Source organism: Strongylocentrotus purpuratus, unplaced genomic scaffold, assembly GCF_000002235.5.
Source record: "Strongylocentrotus purpuratus isolate Spur 01 unplaced genomic scaffold, Spur_5.0 spur5_scaffold_14, whole genome shotgun sequence".
NCBI classification, from domain to species: Eukaryota; Metazoa; Echinodermata; class Echinoidea; order Camarodonta; family Strongylocentrotidae; genus Strongylocentrotus; species Strongylocentrotus purpuratus.
In genome coordinates this window covers 24108535-24131527 of record NW_022145599.1, presented here as the reverse complement: position 1 = coordinate 24131527, position 22993 = coordinate 24108535, and the positions used below count along the sequence as shown (strand labels likewise).

The window sequence follows — 22993 nt, the reverse complement described above, 5'->3', positions numbered from 1 at the left end:
CAGTAAGCTGTGCAAATGTTTTATAAATGCCGTACTTGAATTATTTTCTTGATCATGGAATTATTTTCTTGATCATGGAATTAAAAAGTTTGATCTATAGAGTTCAAAGGTAATTAACAAAGAAATATGAGTGCTTTAGAGTGCTCTAGATTGAACAAGAATTAAGTTTAAAAGCTGGGTGTGTTCCAGTAATAATGAATCTTATATTTGACGATCATTTTTAATAGCCTATATACACAGACAAATACAATGTCTAAATGTAACAACAGCATTTGACTAAATATACATAACACATTGCAACAAGGGTCTAAATATGTGCAAACTACACAGCAACTATACAGGTACTAATGACAACTAACACTAGCAGTTTAATGGTTACATTACTCGAGTACAGGTAGCAGCATTTTGACATTTATACCACGATATGCCAATAAAAAGCTTTAAAATTGCAGGAAATTGCTTACAAAATTGCTTACAAAATTAGGAGCAAGATAAGAGAGTTACTACAGCTATACAGGTACAGTGAAGATCAAAATGGCACGGCATATGACCTTTTTTCTTGTAAATCATGTCTTGTTTAGATTAGACAATGTGGCTGCCAACTGGATAGAACGTAAAGACTCAAGGAAAATGGAGTTTGGAGACATCGTTACACATCTTTGTGAAATCATGTACTAGTATTCTACGATGCAAAAGTAGCACTATTTTTTTTTTACCAATTGCCATTTCCAAGAGGTTGATGCCCTGTAAGCATTTAAGATAAAAGAACGAGCTCCATTTTCCATTTGTGTGCTTCGATCATATCAAATCAAATACTCAATATACTTGTCATGTTCAGTTTTTCAGACTAGGTTTCCAAAGCTCACTTCTTCAAAGTATACATATGGTTGTCACTTAATTACCAATAACAACTTGATCACACTGATTTTCAAGAACGCACAACTGTATACATGTACACTCATTATTGCTCAATGAAGTAAATTTTAGTCTTGTTGGTATTTAAGTGTCAACCCCATAAATATCGAGCATAAAAGATGTTTGCTTAAGGGAGCTCTCTTGGGATATGCTGGAGTAATTATTTAAGATTTTCATCTTTACACAAATTCTATTTTTACATTTTACTTTCCAGAGGTGATATGCTTGCTGCTCTCATGTGCACGCTTCACTGCTAGGCATTTCTTTTGAATTGCTAATCAAAAAGAAAGATCTATGGACTGCGGCTCTTTTGTTCCTTTTTGTTTGTTCCATTAATCCCAAATCTTTCAATTTTAATATTCTACTTTGTTCCATCAAGTGAATGTACATAGACAAGAAACCACACACAGAAGCCAAAGTCTACAAAGCTAAGCTTAATTATATATCTTTTTTTGTCTTCCAATATTTTTTACATTTCAAAATGTACTTGAATTCAGCAAAAACCCATTATCGCACTTACACACTACAGCCACAGCTAGAATCATATAATAATCATTATGCAAAAATATATATAGTTGGCTGTACAAAATATTAATAATTGTAGGCTCAAATTTCTACATCTTTACAGCTCAAATACTACATGTACATATACAGAAAGATTTAAACAGCAACAACAAAAATATGATTTGCGAGTCCAAGTGGTTGAGACTCAAAATATAACAAATATTCACAACAATAGCCCCTGTACAGCTTATGTGAAAGATTGTGATCTCATGTCATGTGGTGACCTTTGACCTCTGGCTTCGACTCCCAACTCTGCCGTTCAATTATAAAAAGGGGCAGGGCTATGAAAACATACAGCACATGTTTATTGGCTTGTTATACTCTCTGAGGTCATGTATTGAAAATAGCAGCAGAATAAACATATCTATTTTATAGCAGTTACAGCAGTATACCAAAGATGACGTGATACTTTCTAGATTTGACTCAAATTTCATTTGTGATGATTTGAGCAATGTCACCTTGAAAACATATGCATTTGTGAGTCATAACTTCATGAAATTATGCCACTGCAATGCAGTGATCACATGCTTTTATGCAAGACCAGTGTTTTATATTCATCCAAGATGAAGAAAAACTTAATCGAATGTTTTGACTGGATTCCAAAGGAACTGGAACTTCCCTGGCCTTGTGTTACAAAACAATTGTGAGCTTATTGAAGCATTTGAGACTGTGCTAACACAAAGTGCATACCTATTTTAAAGAGAATTAAAAGGTTTCTTAGGGTGAATAGAAGGATTATGGGGAATCTATTTAATGTTTATCACAGGAAGCTAAGGGGAGACAAAAAAGGGGGATGGAATTTTAGAATAATTAATCTTTTGAATACATATTATTTTAAGATTCAAGATAACAAGGCAGAGCTTGAAAACATTTCAAAAGGCTGTGTCATTAGACTCATTGAAAATGATAGGGGAAAATGGAACCGTAACAAGTATAAATAAATCTTGTGGAATTATAGAATAATCAAGCAATAATCAAGCAATAGACAAGCAATTAAAAGCATGTTTCAATCTACACTAACATGTCTGGTTTATGAGAAAGCAGAAAGATCTTCACCATGATTTGCACAATGAACTGTACAGTATAGATTTTGAGAATATCAAAAGTCAGTTTGACTACTGGAAAAAGTACTTTCACATGTCTATGTCTGCCTTGGTGCAAAATCATCAAACAGCTTCCTCCAAATATTGTGTTTTGTGATGGCTTTCAAGAGGTATTTGAAAGCATGCTCCTCAAGCTGAACTCAGCAAGTTATTTTTCATTTAATCCTCAGGTGAGCTCTAAGGACGACCACTAGGAAGGTAAGAAAGTGGCATTTCATTTTTCAAATCTTAAGCGAACACCGGTTCCGTTTCAGAATGCTGAGTCATTACGAGAAGATGATGATTATCTCTGGGCCATGTTTAAGACAGCGAGAGAGAAAGGAGAAATCAAATTTAGCTGGATCATTGATTTCATCTCGGGGTGAGGGGATACGAGGAGACTAATCTCGTTACCTGTGACATATCCAACCCGACGTGAAGGAACTCTTCGGCACCCTCCCAGTGAGAGGGGACAAACCGTCTGGACAGACATGAGAGAGAGGTGGTGAACTGTGAGGAATGGCACTACTTAGTGGGTGTCTGTCTTGATACTGAGGAGACCCGGCCCTATTCATGCAATATTAATTCAGAAGAAAAAAAACTTGTAGGCCTATACGTGTAAAATCAAACCAGTTTCAGCAACCATCTGTACCAAAAAACCACCTATTTCTACAAAGACTACAGTTTTAGATTGCCTTGTGCACCAGAACATCAGTATGACTGAAAACTATAAGAGGAACCACTTGCCTATAAAGAGCGCTTTTATCATCTCCCTTGACTTTAGTGGTCTTTGTATAAAGGTATTACCGTATTAACACTCCATAGGAACATGAATAATTGTCTCTGGATAAGTGTACAGGTTCCTCATGTAGGTTTGAACGAGGAATACTCTCCAAGAAAAACAAGAACAACAGTTTGTGTTGACAGGTTGTCTCTATAAACAGGTCCCCTTTACTACAAGCTTCACTGAGAAATAAACCAAAGAGAGAAGATTGGCAGTCTTCATTAGCTGGTGGTCTTTACAAACAGGTCCACCTCCCCCCCCCCCCCCTACCCAATGCAATACATATTTCAAAAGAGAACACCACTTTTAGTATAAATTGTTGTTGTCAGTATAATGAAATTACAACTGTATATTCACACCAAAAAATACCCTACAAATATGCATTCATGTTGAGGTGAAAGGCTCAACTCTGTGGAATATAAATAACCTACTTCCCTATAACCATCAAAAAAGGGAATTTCAATTGATCCAGTCAAACGCTGTGATTCAAACTAGCACTTGATAGATATGTTTTCATAACGACTGTCATCACATGATGAGGAAATCCTGTCACACAGACCAATACCATCACGATGGGATAAGTATGTACGCTACACTGAGAACATTATCATAGTCTGTGTCTATTTTATTTCCCCTTTTAAGCTTATCATGGACTACTTTTGGAAATTCCCTCCTGGAAAGAGACAAACGGTAAACCAAATGTAGCGATGCAATCAACCCTGCTTTAGCACCCACCTATATATAAACTTTATAAAAGAGTAGACCATATACCGGTATTTTGTTTCCTTTGATCAGTGTTTCTCACTAAAACCCACACTAAAATCCGTACATCCAAAAGAGGGGAATAACCATTGATTAAGTTTACAAGAATTTAGGAAAGCTGCAGAGATCATGATGAAACGGCATTCATACATGTGCTTTGCACTTTAAAAAAAAAAAAATCAAGTTTTGAATATCTTTGAAATACCTTTCATATCTCTTCACATTCTCAGGGCTCCACACGGACGTTTTTTGGCAGGGGGTCCAGATCTGACTTTTTAGATGCATGTGCCCTATGAAAAGATTTTCAACATTTTGGGGGTCCCGAGTCCTGACCCAAATTTTGGCAGCCCATGTGTCCATGCAAATGATCAATGTAACTGTTATTGTACAGCCCAATATTTCAAACAGAATCTTTTATTTCCATACATGTACATTCATCAAAGAGCCACTTATTGACAGCTCCACATAAATCCCCCATTGTACATGAAGATGGCATTGTAATCTATCAACCATGTATATGTACTCTACTTGAATGAAGTGAAGTGGATCTTGGCCGTACCTTTACCAGCAAATTTGTGTTCATGTCTACCGTCTAAATATGGAATACTTTCCAGCTCCCACCAGCCAATATGGATGCCCTTGATAAATATTATTGGCATCATATACAGACATATAGGTATCGGTGTCAGTATTTAAGGACTTCTCTAAAACCTTGATACATGTACATGTGATGATTATACTTGAGTTGTAGTGTGTTGACGTCATAAAATATATATAAGTGGGTGTAAATTATGTCCTGCTGATGTTGTGGTATATTTTACTGTTTATTTTAGTATGCACAGCTATCCTAAGGAGTTTTTTTTTAATGGGGTTTTGAGGATAATATAAAAAATCATTATTACAATTTGTTTTTCTTATAAATTAAAAATATATTGAAGATTAGCAGTGTCATGCAATCAACTGACTTTGACAAAAAAAGTTTATATTTCAGTTGGGTTCAAACTTAATGCACTTTCATTGAGTCTTAAACTTATTTGCCAATTTGGATAGTTGAAAAAAAACAAAATCTATTGATTCAATTTTCTAAACCAAAATATCAAATCTGATTTCTGAAAACTATGAAGATCTACCTGTATATGGTTATACTTGATTTGTCAAATTACATGTACACCAAGCTGACAAATAACTGGATATAAAGATTTGATTGCTAATTATGGCATACAGTGTACACTACATTGTATACTCTCTCTCTGGGCATGCAAACTTGTATTACCAGTTACTGAGAAATTGATCGATAGGGAAACTACATGTACTTTACATGTATATATACAGTGTATGTTTATTTTGAATAAGTACCATACATGTACCATACAAATCTTTTGACATAGCTGATCTGACAAACAAGTTTTTGAGTGACGTTACCCTTTAAGACCATTCCTCACATTCACACAGTTCCTATTCAATCTCACAGCCCCAGGCTTCAAACGAAACACTGATATCCGCTTCCCTAAATGTTAGTGCGATGGGGGCGTAATGCCGCAGCTCTTCAAATGAAAGTCCATTTTCACTCAGCCAACTGTATCTCAATATAGATTAGGAAGGAAATATAGGTCAAGTTTGACGGAGTCGATTCAAATTAGAACCTAGAAAGACTGATTTTTACAAGGGTACACGTATATCTCCAGGGGCGTCCACTAAATTGGCATGTTCATGACATTTCTAATGAAATTGTGAGATTCTACACCAATTGCACAGGATAAGCACCTACGTGTACATACACTAAAGCACTGCTCAAACATGGACATGTTTTGTGGGGCAAAGAGGAAGGAACCTGGAGAAAAAAATATTTGCCCATAACAGTATGTGAATGTCACTCAATGTTATGCATGATATGTTTCCAACAAAGCCAGATGAGGATATGCAATGGCCCGGCTGCCATGTTTTTGTAGTACAGGGGTCGGAATTACAACATGTAAACCTTATTCTAATATGAGAACGCTAGAAAGTTATCTGCTGAGAGACATGACCTCAATTTGGGAGTGTAACATGACTTTTTAACTCACATCTTGTCATTTTACTAGAAAGTCATCTGTTGAAAGCCATAAGTTTGTGATCTTGATTGAGTTAGTAAAACGATACTTACTTGTGTCATTTGACATTATGTACCTGGCTAGCTAGAGTATGAATGCTGGTACATGCAGGTATACATTGACAGCTAATGCACATGTACTGTACACATTGTTATACATTGATGTTACAAACTACATGTATAGCATGCTACTGTGCGTTTAGTCTGCAGAAGTTTTAATGACTTTCTTCAGATGCAAGAGTCAATTCAACCTACCTGTCTAGCTTCTACAATTGAAAACAGTTGAAAATGCAGCATACATGTACAGTATACATCTAATTGATCACATTTCTCTGAAATCAAATACACTGAATGATTTTAATCATGATTTTTCAATCTTTGGAGTCTGGTCACCAACATGACATGAGAGCAACATCTGTAGTTTCCCACATGCGACACTTAGTATTAAGCAGTACAGAAAATTGCAAATTTTTTTCGTAAGATATAATACATTTTGATATAACAGCAAAACAAAAATGAGCAAAAAGATCTGAAAGCCGATGCGATCCTCAGAATGGATCAATCAGCGCTGATCTTCTTTACAACTTTATGTTTGTTCCAATCTTGTTCCAATCTTGTTCCAATCTTCTTTGACAATAACAAATTCCAAGCTCCTCTGTGAATGAAGGTATAAAAATTGCCAGATGGACTCCACCGAGCTAACACAGAGGGGTATTTATGGGACTAGGCACTAGGAAAAGAAAGGAGAGTTTGCATCACTGCAACATCAATCGCTTGAGGTTCTCTTGAAGGATAGTGTCCCGTACTGCTTGAAACACATATCTGATGTTGTTAGTGTCCACGGCCGTTGTGAAGTAGTGGAAGAGTGCCTTGCTGCCGCGTTCCCTGCGCCTTACGTCAAACATCTTGAGGATGAAATTCTGAACGTCGTTCATCGAGTGCGGGTCCCCCTGGAAGTTGGGGAAGTAGTCCTTTATGCTAACATGCTTGATCTTCTCCTCTAGCAAGTCCGTTTTGTTGAGGAAGAGGATAATGGAAATACTGGCGAAGCACTTGTGGTTGACGATGGTGTCAAAGATGTTGCACGACTCCAGGAGACGGTTGGTGATGCGGTCCTCCATGAGGACCTGATCAAACTCACTTGACGATGCCAGGAAGAGGATGGAGGTCACGCTCTCAAAGCACTGGAACCACTTCTGCCGTTGCGAGCGCTGGCCGCCGACGTCAACGAAGCGGAAGGGCACATTCCTGATGTCGATGACATGCTCCTGGAAGGCTTTGGTGGCCTTACGAGAGTGGAGGATATCAGTCAGGCTTGGTATGTAGTCCTGGAAGGCAACAGATGAGAAATAAGCAGTTTTAGAAAGGGGATCACACAGATGCTTGCAAGAGTACAGTACATGTACAATATTGTCATGTGCTCAGCAGAAGGGGACGAACGGATTTTCGTCACATTTCTAAACTGTTTCATTTTTATTGATGAATTATTATATAAAATCAATGTTAACAACTTGGAAAATGCATTGGTATAGACTAAAATGGTTGCAAAAGAAGTTGAGAAACAATCATATTTTTTTCAACATCCTAAAAGTATATCTGCTGTCCCCACATCTAATGTACATGTGCCCTTCTGCCAAGCATGCAACAATATTCTCAGAAATGGTCATACAAAACAGATGAGACCGAGACAGAATCAAAACAATAATCAAACATAAAAGTTCCAATGTACAATTATAGATTTCAAAATTCAAATAGATATTGTACAGTTCCCATAGATTCAACATTTGATCAATAGGCACTTGTACTCAGTACTTGTTGAAGATCAAATATGTACCTCACATTTATTCTCCTACTGGCCTCCTACTGACAAGAGCAAAGCATCATCTACAGGTATTTGTATAGGCACATTGTACATGTACACCTGTACATGTACATGTACGTTGGCCCGGCAATGCAAAGACAGGTGAATTTGTGCATACCGTAAATCTCTGTGTATAAGATGCACCTTTTTTCCGCCGAAATTTTTTTTTTGAAAGTCGGGGGTGCATGTTATTCACAGGTACAATTTTTTTTTTTTTTTTTTTTTAAGTTTTGATTTATGCCTCTCCACCTGGCATTGTGCCTGGCAATGTCTCCCAGCTCAGTCATGGAAACAAGAACAACACTATACCTGAATGTTTGGATTTCTGTTTGGACTTAATAGAGAAAAATTTGTCTGTCATCTTTAGTTTTAAAAACTGTATTGTTACTAATATTTGTGACAAGTTCATAAGCAAAAATCAGCACCTTCAACAGCACCTCACAGTAAAATAAAGGTCCTTCACGCTAGGTTTTTTTAACACAGACCTGACTTGCTGCCTACGGAGTCGACAAAAAAAAAAAATTCTCAGCTCCAAAAATAGGGGTGCGTCTTATACTGCGTGACGTACGGGACCACAGCGTCCCGTACGTCACGCAGCACATTAATTACATTTAAAATTAATTAAAAAATTGGTCAGAACTAAAACTTTCCACAAATGAACTAGCCCATAATAGCCACAGACTCATACCAAAAGATAGCCATATAAATAATTTCATCTGTTGTTATTTCTTGTTTAAAGTCTCTAAATGTCCCGTACGTCACAATCCAAATAGCTTGGACCTGCCCACTTTAGAAACTACATGTACATGTACATGTACATACATTATCAATATTAATATGGAAACATTACGTACTACCCTTCATGTCTGGTCAGTAATAATATAAAAAATGTGCCGAAACTAGAAAATTGGCAATAATTTAATATCTTGTCATCCTTTAAATCACATAATCCTAAAAAGCGGAATATGAATGCAATTTCCCACACTTCGGTAACCCAGTTCTTTGTGGCTAACAATAAAACATCCAAGTGCAAGTGCAAGTGCATGTGTAATGTGTAGTGTACATGGATTTTGGAAAATATCCAAACTTTGGATCAATTAAAGATTATGATAATGCTAGTTCTCAACTTACCTTTCTGCCTACTCGATCAATTTCATCCAAGAAGTACTTAACAGAGTCAGCCTGCAAATGGGAAGAAAGAAAGGCATTCGATAGTGACGTATACATGTACATATAAGTAAACAGAATTAGAGACACAATAAGGAAATATTATTCTATTAATACTCTCAATGGTTTCATTTTTTTTTCCATTTCCCCATAGGTCCATAACACAAATACTGAATAGTGAATACATGTACACAGTATATGCACATGTACATGCCGACCGAAATGCACATGTACACATGTATACAGTTGTACATGTACATGTAAATAGTGAGTAATTGTAAAAGAATATTGTTAAAGGTAAAGACCAGTATTGGAAATGCCCCAATTTCAAATAATGAAATGGAAGCTCTAATTACCAATCATGTGAAAGAATATGTTTTGACTAATACATGATGATAAAAAATTTGCCGGGAAACCGCCTACTAATTCATATATTTGGTAAATTTGTTTCTCTCATGGTCTGTGAGAGATATAGGGTAGTCCCATATACATCTTTCTGTGTATAGTGCTTGTAACTTTACGAAGAATGGGCCAAATTTCTTATCATTTTGATGATTCCAGAACCTTGCAGATGCTAGATGCTAGATGATCAATCTTTTCTGATCGATTCCACAACGTTTCTTTCACAATGCAATCGCATATCCATAACTGGTCTTTACCTTTAAAATAGTCTGTGTACCGTATATACAATGTAAATGTTCATATAGTACTTCAGCAACATTTCAAACAAGAAATATCTGTTGTATCAAACTGTATGTACAGTATATGTACCGGTATAGTGTTATCCTACCCATAAATCAATTCTTCGATGGATGCACAAAGTTAATCATTTCTTTGGGGAAACAGCGATTTGCATACAAGTATCAAACGCGTGCCCAACTTAGAATTTCACACAAGTACATGTACAGTACTTGTAGTACTAATGCAATGATTCTTTTTTATTTCATAGCAGATGTGGGTAAAGGAAAGTTTATTAGCGCAGTTTGCACCCAATAAATGACATCCTGAATGGCTGAAGGGAACCATAAGTTTGTCATTTCTCCTCAATACATGGAGATGATGCAGTGGGTGTCTGTTGCCATAGTAACAGATCAGTCATGTCGTAAACAAGCTTTCCTTGCATATGGGAAGTAGAGAAACTATGGTATCACAATGGAAAACATGTTATGGGGAACTGACCATACATGTATGTAATATTGGCATGCTCTCTCAATAAATTAGATAACATGACATACCGAGTTTATACTAAATGTTTGTTTTTTTTCAACAAGAGTTTTACATGTATTCATTTTAAATGTGGACACTCACTGCACATGCATCGTACAAGTTACAACACAAACGTTGAAGGCCTACAGTACATTTGTACATGATCTAATGGCCAAATGTGCATTTTTACTGTACATGAACTCTTGTATATTTAGTTTAGACAATTTATCTAAGACGATGTGTTTAAATGCACAGAGCCACAGAATGAAGAAACGATATGTTTTCTGTATTGCACGAGATGTTTTGTGTGACACCTTCCATTATTACACTGCCCTTTAAGTTCAACCTACACGTACATGTATCCTGGATACTCCACCGCACAAAGAGGAAGTACTAGCTTTAAATCATATTTCTATGTCTAGAAGCACTTCAGTTCAAGTATAAATCTGCCAATGCTTTAGAGGTCCCTCCTCCCTTTAATACTGCACATGTACACATGTACATCTTCATCAAAGATTGGAATTGATTTGATTTTGATTGAAAATATTCATGAAGCATACTGCAGTTTGGATAGTGCCATAGTAAAAGGAGCCTGAACATCCATAGTTTTGTTCGTTTCCAGAATTCAAATTTGATTGTATGTTGGTTTAGAACATTCTAAATTAAAAACTATTCTGTATGATATGACTTTCACTCATGTGTGTAGTGCCAGGTGGTGGACAGCTATTATATGGATAAACAACATGAGAAGGTATAGTATTGCAACATATTTGTGTCTTTAAAATGTGAATAGAATATCCCCCAAAACAATCTAAGAAGTTATTGGATATAACAAATAAGAAACATTTTTAAGTGTAATTGATGAAATTTCAATAGTACGCCTGTCGAGTATTTCCCAATTATTTCCTGGGAAATTGCCAGCCCTGTAAAATGTACATGATTGATTTCTCACGATGATGACAGACTGGGCATCATGTTTGAAAATGTTGTTTTAATGTATTCACTTCCCTGTTCTTTAGAAACTTTATTTACTGTATGTACAACACATGTAATGGTAATATGGCACATGAACAACCCAAACAAAGGCGTCATAGTCGAGTGGTTTAGAGTTAGACACAGGACTGGAGATGTGAAGGTCGTGGGTTCAATCCCGGTGCAGCACTAGTGTCTTTTGGCAAGACAGTAGTAGGATAACAGGACTACAAGAACTAAAGATGTATCCGCATCCTGTCTACCTGTAACCCTTTACAGTATGAGTCGTTAAGTACTGCATAGAGCTGGTTTCGATTCTACAGTATACAACTATACATGTAAAATGTAGGCAAAATCTGTTGAGCCCAAGTCCTACTAGCGGAATTACAAAATATTATTCATCAGGATGAAAGATAATGGCAGTAAAGAGCAAAAGAACTACATGTAACCCTGTAACCGATCATTGAATCAGGGGCAGATCGTTGGCCGATCAGGTGAAATCAGACAATAAATTCCTATCACCTATCAATGAAAATGATTGGAAAAAAATCTGCAGATTTTTTATTTTTATTTTAATGTCGAAAATTTTGGGCTATCAAATGCCAAAAAAACATGCATAGAAGGGATTATTTTGTCATTTGGATTTGTTGTAGACCATGTTTGTTGATATTTAGTGCCTTTTCATGACTTTGAAATTAATAATATTGGTCTAAGAGAAGAGGCAAATCATGCGAGCCGCCATCTTGGATTATAATGTAAGCACACATTTGTTGTCCATTGTCATCAAAATCCAAGATGGCAGCTCGCATGTTTTGCCTCTGTTCTTAGACCAATACATGTAGCCCCCCCCCCCCCCCTCCCATGTATGTTTTTTGTATGTTGCGTCATTTGTAAACATAAACAGCTGAAGCTAAAATGATAACCGGCCAGATATTTTTGTAACTTGTAATTGGTTGTCATTATCCATTTTAAAAAAATTGCCCCTGGTTCATCAGAAATTGCTCGTTGATCTGGTTAAATCCCCATGGGCAATAGGCAACTTTTAAAACTAAATGCCCCTTGCTCCTGGTCCCTTATTTCAGGCTTGTGTACAAGTACATGTACATCTACTTGTAGTATGCCGTCTTTTGAGAGCCGGAAGGGTGTTAACTCTGTGGAAAACTATCCTCCTTCTTGCTCTAAATAGGCACTGTTAAGTAGTGTTGGTAATAGTCCTGTCTAGGGGATTACCGCTGAAAAGACACAGCCTGTCACAGACACGAGTACATATTCTACCACTAGTATAACCACTTGTTGGAGCAAAGGAAATCAACCTCTCAGCTCTCACCTTCCTGGTCCTACACTGTACTCACAGGCCTGCATAACCCACATTCTACACATTGAAGAAAGTCCACAGGGCCTTGTGTGACACCTGCAGGCATTCAGGTCACGATGAAATATGTGGCAAAAGTCAAGTTTCATTGACAATGTCAAAACACAAACTTCAAGTTCAGGTACCTCAAAGTTGGTTGGAAAGACTTGTTAACATATCACACACAAATTTACTCTTATTTGGGATGCCTCTTCCTAAAGTGCCTTCTACTAGTACTTTCATAGCCTAAAATAGTGTACAGGCGTACATGTGTACAGTACATCAAGTACTAGTACATGTAGGTCTACATAATGAACAGACACCTGTTTCACTACTACATGTACAAAGGTAGTCCATTTGTTGTTATGATAGGAACACATCAGGCAAACCTTTGTCAAACTACTCCAATTTCGCCAAAATCTAAGTCTGGACTCTGGAAACTCTGCATGCATTTACCTGTACCTGTACTGTACATCTACAGGTACCTGTCAAAACCACACTGAGGCTGAGTCAGTGGTAGTGCTGATTCACAGGTAATCAGTTAATCCATTAACATGTACAGAGGTGAACCACTGCTTAAACCAGAGCTGATCTTCTAGATAGTTTCCATTCCAAGGGCTCTTTCACACAGTAAAAAATAAAAGTTAAACATAGCCAAAGCTGATTTTACAGAGGACTGTCGGGGACAAGTTCGTTTTCAAAGCAAAAATACAGAGGACCCACAGTGTATGAAGAAGATCAACTCTAGCTATTAAAGCATGCTAGAGTTGATCTTCTCCATACATGATTGTAAGAGCAATGGAAGTGGAAGGGCTCTTTCACACCATACAGGTACAAATGTAATTGAACCACCGGTTAACCAGAGTTCATCTTCAAGAAAGTTGTCAGAATGTAGCTTCTTTCACACCTCCATGAGAAAGAATTACAACATGTACAATACAGGCACAAAATCTAGTAGAAAACCAACAACCAATGCTTGTAAGCTTAACCAGAGCCTATCTTTTCCCCCTACCCCCCCCCCCCCAAAAAAAAATGCTAGTGTTTATGATACATGTACATGTACTGTACGTCAATTGATCTGTATAACCTTTGACCAGACAATCCCAAAATCTCCTCACTTTGCTCCCTACAGTGATTTTCACAACACGTAATTATAGGTTATAAGTTCATCGAGAGTCATGTGACCATTCACAATTGTTATGAGAGCGGCATTTACACTGCAAAAATCAGGTGGATTTTTTCCCTTTTAATTTCAGTTTTTCCTCGTGTTTGCCGGTAGATGGTTAGCGACTTCTGACGAAACACCGGAATGTGAGAAAAATGGATGATTTTTGCTTGCATTGTAAATGTAGCCTCAGTTCTGTGGTGATGATACACACCAATTTTTTTATTAGTGTGCATCACCATATTGCATGACTCAAATTAGTAATTCACACATGGCAATAAAAGGGCTTAAACCCTTAGATTTCATTGTACATGTACATGTACATGTACAATACCTAATGTACAATGTAAATTAACTGTTATGATCCTTGACCTTTCACCTATGTACCCCCCAAATCAGATTATCTTCATAAGGTGATACATATATTGTAACAAGTTTAAAGTTATTAAGTGGTTCTTGACATATGGCGCGATAATGAGACTAAAACCTGTATTTCAGAAATTGACATCTATGACCTACATTGTACTATGTATGGCCTTTTCCCAAAATCTTAACAGATCGTCTTCCTAGAGTGATTACCACCAAGTTCAAAGTTCCCACCTCAAGTGGTTCTAGAGAAATTGCGTTAAGGAAAGGCAGGCTGGACAGACAACCCCAAAACATAATTTATGCCAGTCTAACACCACCTTCGATGGGCGGAGCCAATAAAAAAAAGGATGGGAATTTGACGATACTTTTCAGTTCATTTCACTAAGCTATCATGGTCAGTGACTTCAAGCTTTGCTACCCACTGAACTGATCAAATAAAAGATACAAGAGCTCTTCTTTTTCTAGGATTCCTTTATAGGGTTTAAGGGGCTATTTCGCAAATTGCTACTATATACATTGTTTAATTTTTTCCATGAGTGCACATAATTCGCAGATCAGCAGATCAAAGCAGGTTTATTTTGAAACAATTTACTTTTTACCAGGTAAAACTAATGTATTTTACTCTTAATAAAATGATGTCACAATTTCAAACAAGTGAAAATGCCTTCCCAAAAAGTAAAGTGAACAAAAGTGTGTATGTCTGTCGATGCATCTTACATACATCTAAAGCAGGTTTAAAAGAAAAAGAATATTTTCTTTTCAATATTGTACAGTGCCTGCAAGAGTCAAAGCACTGAACTGTACATGTACAGTGTTCAAAGCATACTTTATAGGGACTGGGCGAATGATCATAAAGAAAGGATTAAGTACTCATATAGTTTTTAACTGGGAAAGATTGAATAGCTGTGAATTTCAGAGTTAAAGTAAAAACACTTCAGTGCACACAGACATAGTGACATACCCATGTGGGTACATTGTATATTTCAACAATACATGTAATGTATAATATATGGGACTATACACACACATGTGGAATGAAAATTGTTCCAAAAGTTTTGAATCATTATTTGAAATATCTGGGAAATAAAGAGCAATGCTTTTCATACAACTTGCTGCAATGACATTCTTCCAAATAGGATTAAGATAACGATGAAAACATGGAATTCTTTTTCACCTTGATCCGCTGTACCCAACCATCTCTTTAAAAAGGTATGGCTATAAGGAAGTGAGCGAAACCCATGCTTTAAAGCAAGCTCAAAGTTCACCATTTCTACCCGTGTTTGTGTTCAACAGCAAATTAAACAATATACAGAGCCATAGATCTCTATGCATCTATAACCACTGAAATGAGCATACATGTACCTGCACACAATACAATCTTTGCAATTGAACCACTCTTATAGTCTACTGCTGAGCGTGTATGCCTGGCTTTCAGTTATTCAATGACAATTTGGGCTGCAACGTCATGGTCCTGTAATCATGACTCAAATGTACACTACAAGTACAACCACAATGCATATCATTGATATCAAGCACATATCAAGCATGTGAATCAAAAATGTAACTGAAACAAATGAAAGCACAATTTCCAAGCCGTTACACATGCACAGTTGGTGCATAAAAACTGCGTTCGTCCCTGTCTTAATATGTTCTAGTACTGCACATAAAGCATTATCAATCAAGGTTGATGCTGGGAAAACACAGGCCAAGGTTTATCCCTGAACTTTTCCTTTATTTGGTGTGTACAAAATGTGTATTTAACAAACCATGACCGTGCAGTGTGGATGCAGCACTTACTTAATGTTACAAGTCATGTACATTGTGCCAGTTCTCTATAATCAATAAGTTGAATTAATCAACATTTACTGTATTCACAATTGTACATGGAGTCATGGACATCTACAATGTACATGTACACTGTATCCATTTCTTTAATTCCTATAAATGTACATGTACAGTGTACATACATGTAGATATTGATTATCCCTGCTACAGGACTGCAGTATGTTAGGCCTTTATTATGCTAAATGTACGGTACTTGTGTACATTTTATATACAGGGACTCACAAGTCAAAATACAACGAAATGTGATACAATCTTTCTCAATGCATTGTAACAAATGATTGAACTCTGATGGAAGTACACTGTACCAAGATTACCTAAACAAGCATATCATAAAGATACGGGTATGGCCACAGGTGTGTAGTATCATGTTACACTTTACAGTCTACAGTGTACATGTAGTCTATTAATCACAGTCTGTACTCGACTACCATCTTTTTAGTCATAAAAGTCATTTACAACCGAAAGATATTCAAATTTAATTGCATAAACAAAATTATGAGCTCTCTATGGCCTATGGGGTGGATCCTAGTTACTTTGGATATAAAATGTATACATTGTAGGTCTTTGTGTACATGTACTTCATCAATGCATTATTTCAGTGAAAGTGATTGGTAAAATCATAATAACAGTGAATACTGTGCAAGATGCAAAATACAGAAAGAGATTCGTTTCCATTCTTTTGTTTTGGGTTGGGGGGGGGGGGTTCTGTGCCACCAATAATTAAAAAAATTAGTCAAATGTAGTTGCCATGTTGGGCATTGAGCTCTGACTATGGTGTACTCAATATTCTACATAAATGGCATCTACATGTATGAATAGTGTACATACATTGTTCAAATCCATTTCATACGTACAAATGCTGATAGACCAACACCAGGAAACACCTTCTTTCCAGAACATCTGGTTTTCAAGGATTTCAACTATGCTGCAATGTTCACCATAAAACAAACTTTTGTGCAATATAGTATTCACTTATGGATTTTAAAGAGTCAGGTTATGATGGAAAACTTTATTTAATCGTTCAAGTGATGCTCTATTGACTCAAAACAATGACAAACCCTTGCTACAGTGTAAATGGCTCAAGTTTTAGGTTGTGTATGTACACTGTACAGTACAATGCAACTGAGTTTTAATACTCCTACAGGACATGGTGAAATAATTGATCATTTTTGTGTTCAAAGTGCCAAGTTACAACTTTTTTCATTTATCTATTACAGATAATTGTGACGTGAACATGTACATTTTAGATGTAGCCTACATCAAGCCATACGGTTTGTCAGGCAATGCAATTTGCATTCTGACTGATACACGTACAACTAAACAGGTGAATGCTATACATGTACAGTGTACAGGTGTGTACATGTATCTCATCAGCTAGTAAGCAAATATTAATCGACTACGAGGGTAATGGTGCAAACTATCATCGCCGAGCTGATCTCGGGGCTACTGTATCTTCTCGAGCCGCAAGGCGAGGGAAGATGGTAGCCCCGAGATCACCGAGGCGATGATACTTTGTATCCATTGCCCGAGTAAAGGAGGTTAATATTTGTTTTATATCCCACATCGGCAATAAGGTCTATTTAAAGTGAATTTTATATACCGGTAATAATAAGAACTGATTCTGCAGACAGTTTAGCTTCAGCTAGATTTTACAAAGCGCAACATGCATACATGTAATACAGTCGATGCGCGCTCATTTGACATTTACATTGACTTTGACATTTCGCGTAACCTACTTTGCTATGCGTATTCAATGGGCAAGGGTGGGCAAGTGGGTAGCAGCAAAAAATTACTTTACAATAAGTACAATCTCAGGTAGATAGTACTTATCCATACCATTTTCGTGCTCTGTACAATCGCAATGCAAACAACTATACATGAGGGATATAATAAACTTTATTGCATGTACCAGCCGGTATACAGATTGAAAATGGCAATTATCAGAGAGAAAGATATCTACAAGTACATCGTCTACAGTCTAAACGCTGTACATTGTACATGTAGAGTACTAGAATCTCAAAGCATACTATCGCGTGCTATGCACTTGTAATTGTGCTGGCATCATATCCAATTTGCAAAATGACCAAGATTCAATTTCAATTTTCAAACCTTACTACCATCAGTCATGTCAGCTAGAGACAAGATTAATCAAATAACCACAAGTCTACCCTCTTATCCTCTACAATTGTTTCTTCCAAATACAAAGTGAGAACCAGCAAGTATTATACAGACAATGTTGATGTGTTCACTATTGTGGGACTGCAAAGAATTTTTTTATCTTACAGGGACAAGAGTTCGTTGGCCGGGTGGCAGAAGGGCGTTAGCCCGCAAGCGAGTCGAAAACTACTTTTTGAATTATTCGCATTCAAAAATTTGTTTTATATTTAAACTGCTTTCCGTCCCAAAATTGGTTTATAACATAATAGAAATGTTGTAGTAGAACACGGCCACAATTTTTTTCTCAGAAATAATTCAGTTTTATAAAAGCTTGAGGCAATTTAGTGCTAACGCCCTTCTGCTTAAAGTTTCATTATTGACCTCAAATTCCAGCTAACTCCCTTCTGCCAGCCAGGTGACGAGTTTATGGCTTCATTCAAGGTTCAGTTGTGTACTTTTTCTATAAACAAGCATGTTTCTCATCCTTCATCCCATTCTTTGCTGTAAGTAGTACAACCTCATCTACATGTACATTAAATGCTGTTTCTAGGCATAATGTGTCTCTAAAAAAAGAAATTAATACAAGTGTGTATTGTACTACCAGGAAGAACTCTCTCTGTTATTTTAAAACATGGCTGGGTTTATTTCTCACTTGAAAGTTGAAACCGAGCATTGTGGGCGACAGTGGCCTAGGGATAAAATTTGCAGAGTCTAATGGATTTTTTTCTTCAGAGCAACACTATATGAAAATATCTCACTTGAAGTTTCTAGTCATACAGTAGCCATTTTTTTTATTACACTAGTAAAGACCACTGAGAGTTGATCTAAAAGTTTAATATTGATGATGAATTTCATTATAGCCTGGGCTTTTCTTTCCTCATGAGAGAACCATTAAAGTTGGCCGCGCTTGGCTGTGACACTGCTTGTATAACAATATCATCATTACAAAGTGTGCAATATCATTACTGGAACATCTCCAACTTCCTGATATGTTGTGTGCTTGGTTGAAGGGATCCTTGATGATCTTGGCAAAATGGTCTGGACTAAGTATGAGACTCAATGAATGAGGTACCTGTACATGTACATGTACATGTACATCACTTTGACTATCCATGGACGATCTTCAGTCCTTTTTTACTACGAGTTTTACTACGAAAACAGTCAAACCAATTTTACACAACAAAATGACAAAATACAGGCCTAAAGATACAGTGTATCGCACCAGTTCTGTATGCTCTACACTGTTAATGCAAATGCATGCAATCATGTGGCAGTTTAATAAATGTCCTCAAATAAGGACAACGTTAGCCTTCATCTCTCTCTCTCTTTTTCATTTATAAAAAACTATCAGCGAGAGGCTTGGTCACTCTTTCATGTTTTTTGATGTTCTGCTTCTGGACTGGATCCTAGATTTGACAAGGACACTGGGGCTGTACCTGTGGAACCTAAGACACTGGGGTCATTAAACCCTAATATCAGTGACTGAGGCTTTTAAACGATGGACCTTAAACACATTAGCGCCACAAACTCCTGTTATGTGCACTGTCAGAGGTTACAAAAACCATTGAAAATCAGGGAAAGCTAATGTACAAATGTACATGTAGTGCAATCAAACTTTAAAGAAAATGTTTTCACCTGTCTTTTCAGGCTTAATGAATTAATAACCCACCCATAGTTTATCAAAATTACCACTGCCAGTCCCATGGTTTCATTTTCTGACAGAATAAGTCTGTACTAGCTGGATGATGACCTTTCTTACTTACTTTACTTTACTTTACTTTAATACACAATGTTGTAGGTCTAAGCCTGTTCATCGATCCAGGATTCTTCCATGGTAACTGCGATTTGTGGAGGGCGGAGGTTGTGGAATAATATGAAACAACAGACTCAACAGGATTAACACCTACTGGGCCTGTGCAGGTAACAAAACTTGTTGAGCTGAGCTTCTTGATAAAAAAACATTTGAACTCTCTCCATAATTGAAGTGATTTCACTGTGAACAAGCACCATTCAGAGATTCCATGATGATTTTCATGAGGCATTTCACAGTGACTTTGTACAGAGACTTTCACATTTATGAGCCATAAATCCTTGGGAAGACTAACAACCCATAAAAGTAGACCGTGAACTGGGGGTATTTTATCAAGCGGAATCCATTTTTGCATTGCCTGCGCATGGATCGGGAAACCGAAACCTGCTGAGAGCCGAAGAAAATAATTGTCTGAAGACATTCCTTTTTGTAAAGGATGCGATTTGTCCGCGTTTCCGAGGATATCCTCGTTTATGCGGACGATCTTCATTCTTTGACCAGCGCCCCTACTAATAGGAGGCTAGTTGGCTCGGTTGGTAAAGCGTCTGCCTGTCTAACTAAAGATCTCGGGTTCGAATCCCAGGGGGTAGGGGGCAGGGTAGGGGTAGGGGGCGGGGTAGGGGGCGGGGCAAGGGGCGGGGCGGCGAGCCGGAGGGGAGGGTAGTGACCGATCCAGGTAAACACGGCCCCACTAAAAAGACAGACAGTTTTTCGTCATTTTACACTAATCCTAACCATAACCCTAAACCTGCAAAAACTGACCGTTTCTGCAGCAGGGCCATGTCCCCGGGTCCGAGTTAGCCAGAGGAGGGTTGCTAATTTTTCTTTCATAATTAAGAATAAGATTAGATATACGGTCTAGATCTGTGGCCTATGGGCATTGCTATATTTTCTCTTGGTCAGAAACTCTTCTACATCCTTGACCCACAAAATTATACTCACCAGTTGAAATTCTCTTCTTCTATCAAACGCACTTTGAATCCCACTGTCTTTCCACAGTTCCACACAGGGTTGCACGTATTGGACAAACAGAGGTGGTTCGAGCTGGGCAGCTTGAGTGTTGAAACTCATGACAAACTCGGCATGCTTTTCGTTGCCTGAATCACCCCATGGTATACCCAACTTGTCACGGGCATCTGCCAACACTTTCATACCCTTGATAATATTTCCATAGATGATGTTACGGAACTCTTTCACTTCTTGATCTGTAAATTGTTGTTCATGGATGATTTTCATCTGCTTCAAAAACGTGCTTTTCCCACTCTCGCCTGCACCGAGGAGCAACACCTTCACTTCTCTTCGAATGTAATTTTTATCTCTCTGAAGCTGTTTGTCGATATCTTTGCTGTGATTCAAGGCCTGTTTATCCGTTGGCGTAAGACAGCAGGTCAGTAGAGTGCCTGCCATCTTGATAGGTAGACAATTATTGCAAGTTCTTTCGGAGAACTTTGTGTTTCTTTCGACGGTCACTGACAATCCAGCCAAGCAGCTACATGTAGCTCGCTAACAATTATACACGGGAAACATATCGCGATCGACAGCGCGTTTTTGACCCATCCATATCTCCGAGTCGTGGAGTGTACGAGTACGAGTAGCTTCACACACACACAGCCTGTGTACAGTGTGTATGTATGGAATAGTTCATACCACACCCATGACGTCACGAACCGGAAGTAAAACTGTGCGATTCCTCATAAATGGAAATTTCGACATTTTCGGGTATGACTGGATAATCATAAAAAATAGACTCGATAATTGATAGATAAAAAATGACAGTTATATGCAAAGCGAAGAAAAACTTTGTTTGAGTCATTTAAAACGTAATGAAAGCTATCGGACACCTTCGAGCTTGCGAGCGCGACACGAGAAAAATCCTTAATATCTAAAAACTGAAAATTATTGAAATACAGCAGGTGTTTTAACCGTGGTTAAATTACATAAAACAAACAAAATTAAACTAAAGTCACCCCCTTTACTGAGGTTTCTTTCCATAGCCTAATATCATTTTCTATTGATTTATGTAATATTTTTTTCTTGCTCTTAGAGGTATACTAGACATAAAATAATATGAACATGTAGTGCTGCTATTATTAACGAAACCATTATGCCTTTGACCTAGTTATTTTACTGCCAGTTGCTTATATAAATAGACCTTAATATAGGCTTATGTTTAGTCGTGAAAATATTATCTATAGACCTATTTAAATTTAGTACCGTTCTGACCATGCTCATACATATCCAAGTTTTATAAATCAATGTCGATTGTGCTAATTGCGATCCCCATTCTATGATTTATTATAATTGGTGTTTTGCTTTCAATTCCACCTCTCTTCTATTCTCATTATATAACTTCTCCAGTTTTTATACTTCTCCAGCGGTTCATTACCTGATATCTACACGTATTCCATTTGTGTTAATATAGTCATTTTGTCTTCCTTTCTGCATATAATGTCCTTCTGAGTTCTGAGTATATATAAGCACTTTCTTCCTTTAGTTTTTTATACTCTTATACGAACATTTCTTGGCTCTCCAGTATTCCATTCCACTCCTTAAAATAATCTTGCTATTTCCGACCAACATGAGTAGCAACTTCTCACATCTCCGTCCCCCCCCCCCCTCCTCCTTCTCCGTTTTTTTTCTTCTTCTTCTTTTTTTCCTTTTCTTCTTCTTCTTCTCTTCTTTTAATCATCATCATCTTATTCTTCTTCTTACTCCTCCTCTTGTTCTACTCTCTTCTTTCTTCCACTCCGTCTACTTCGGCTTCTGAGGGGGGGGGCACTTTATCTGACTCTCGTATATTCCTTTCCTTTGTTTTCTTATTTTGTATATAGAACTATAAACTACAAAACAAGCGTCTGTTTCGAGTCAAAATAATAACTCCATAACTGCAGGAG

The 22993-nt window shown here is 37.3% G+C and overlaps 1 protein-coding gene across 1 annotated transcript; it reads right to left on the bottom strand.

The window, feature by feature from the left end:
- Window positions 1-683: 683 nt before the first annotated feature.
- LOC115918012 (guanine nucleotide-binding protein subunit alpha-13-like) lies at window positions 684-21723 on the bottom strand. The gene is made up of 3 exons (XM_030984523.1): window positions 21042-21723; window positions 9189-9239; window positions 684-7524 (listed from the first exon to the last, which is right to left on the bottom strand). The coding sequence occupies exons 1-3, from the start codon at window positions 21504-21506 to the stop codon at window positions 6952-6954; spliced, it is 1089 nt and encodes a 362-aa protein (XP_030840383.1). The 5' UTR covers window positions 21507-21723; the 3' UTR covers window positions 684-6951.
- Between the last annotated feature and the right edge of the window lie 1270 nt (window positions 21724-22993).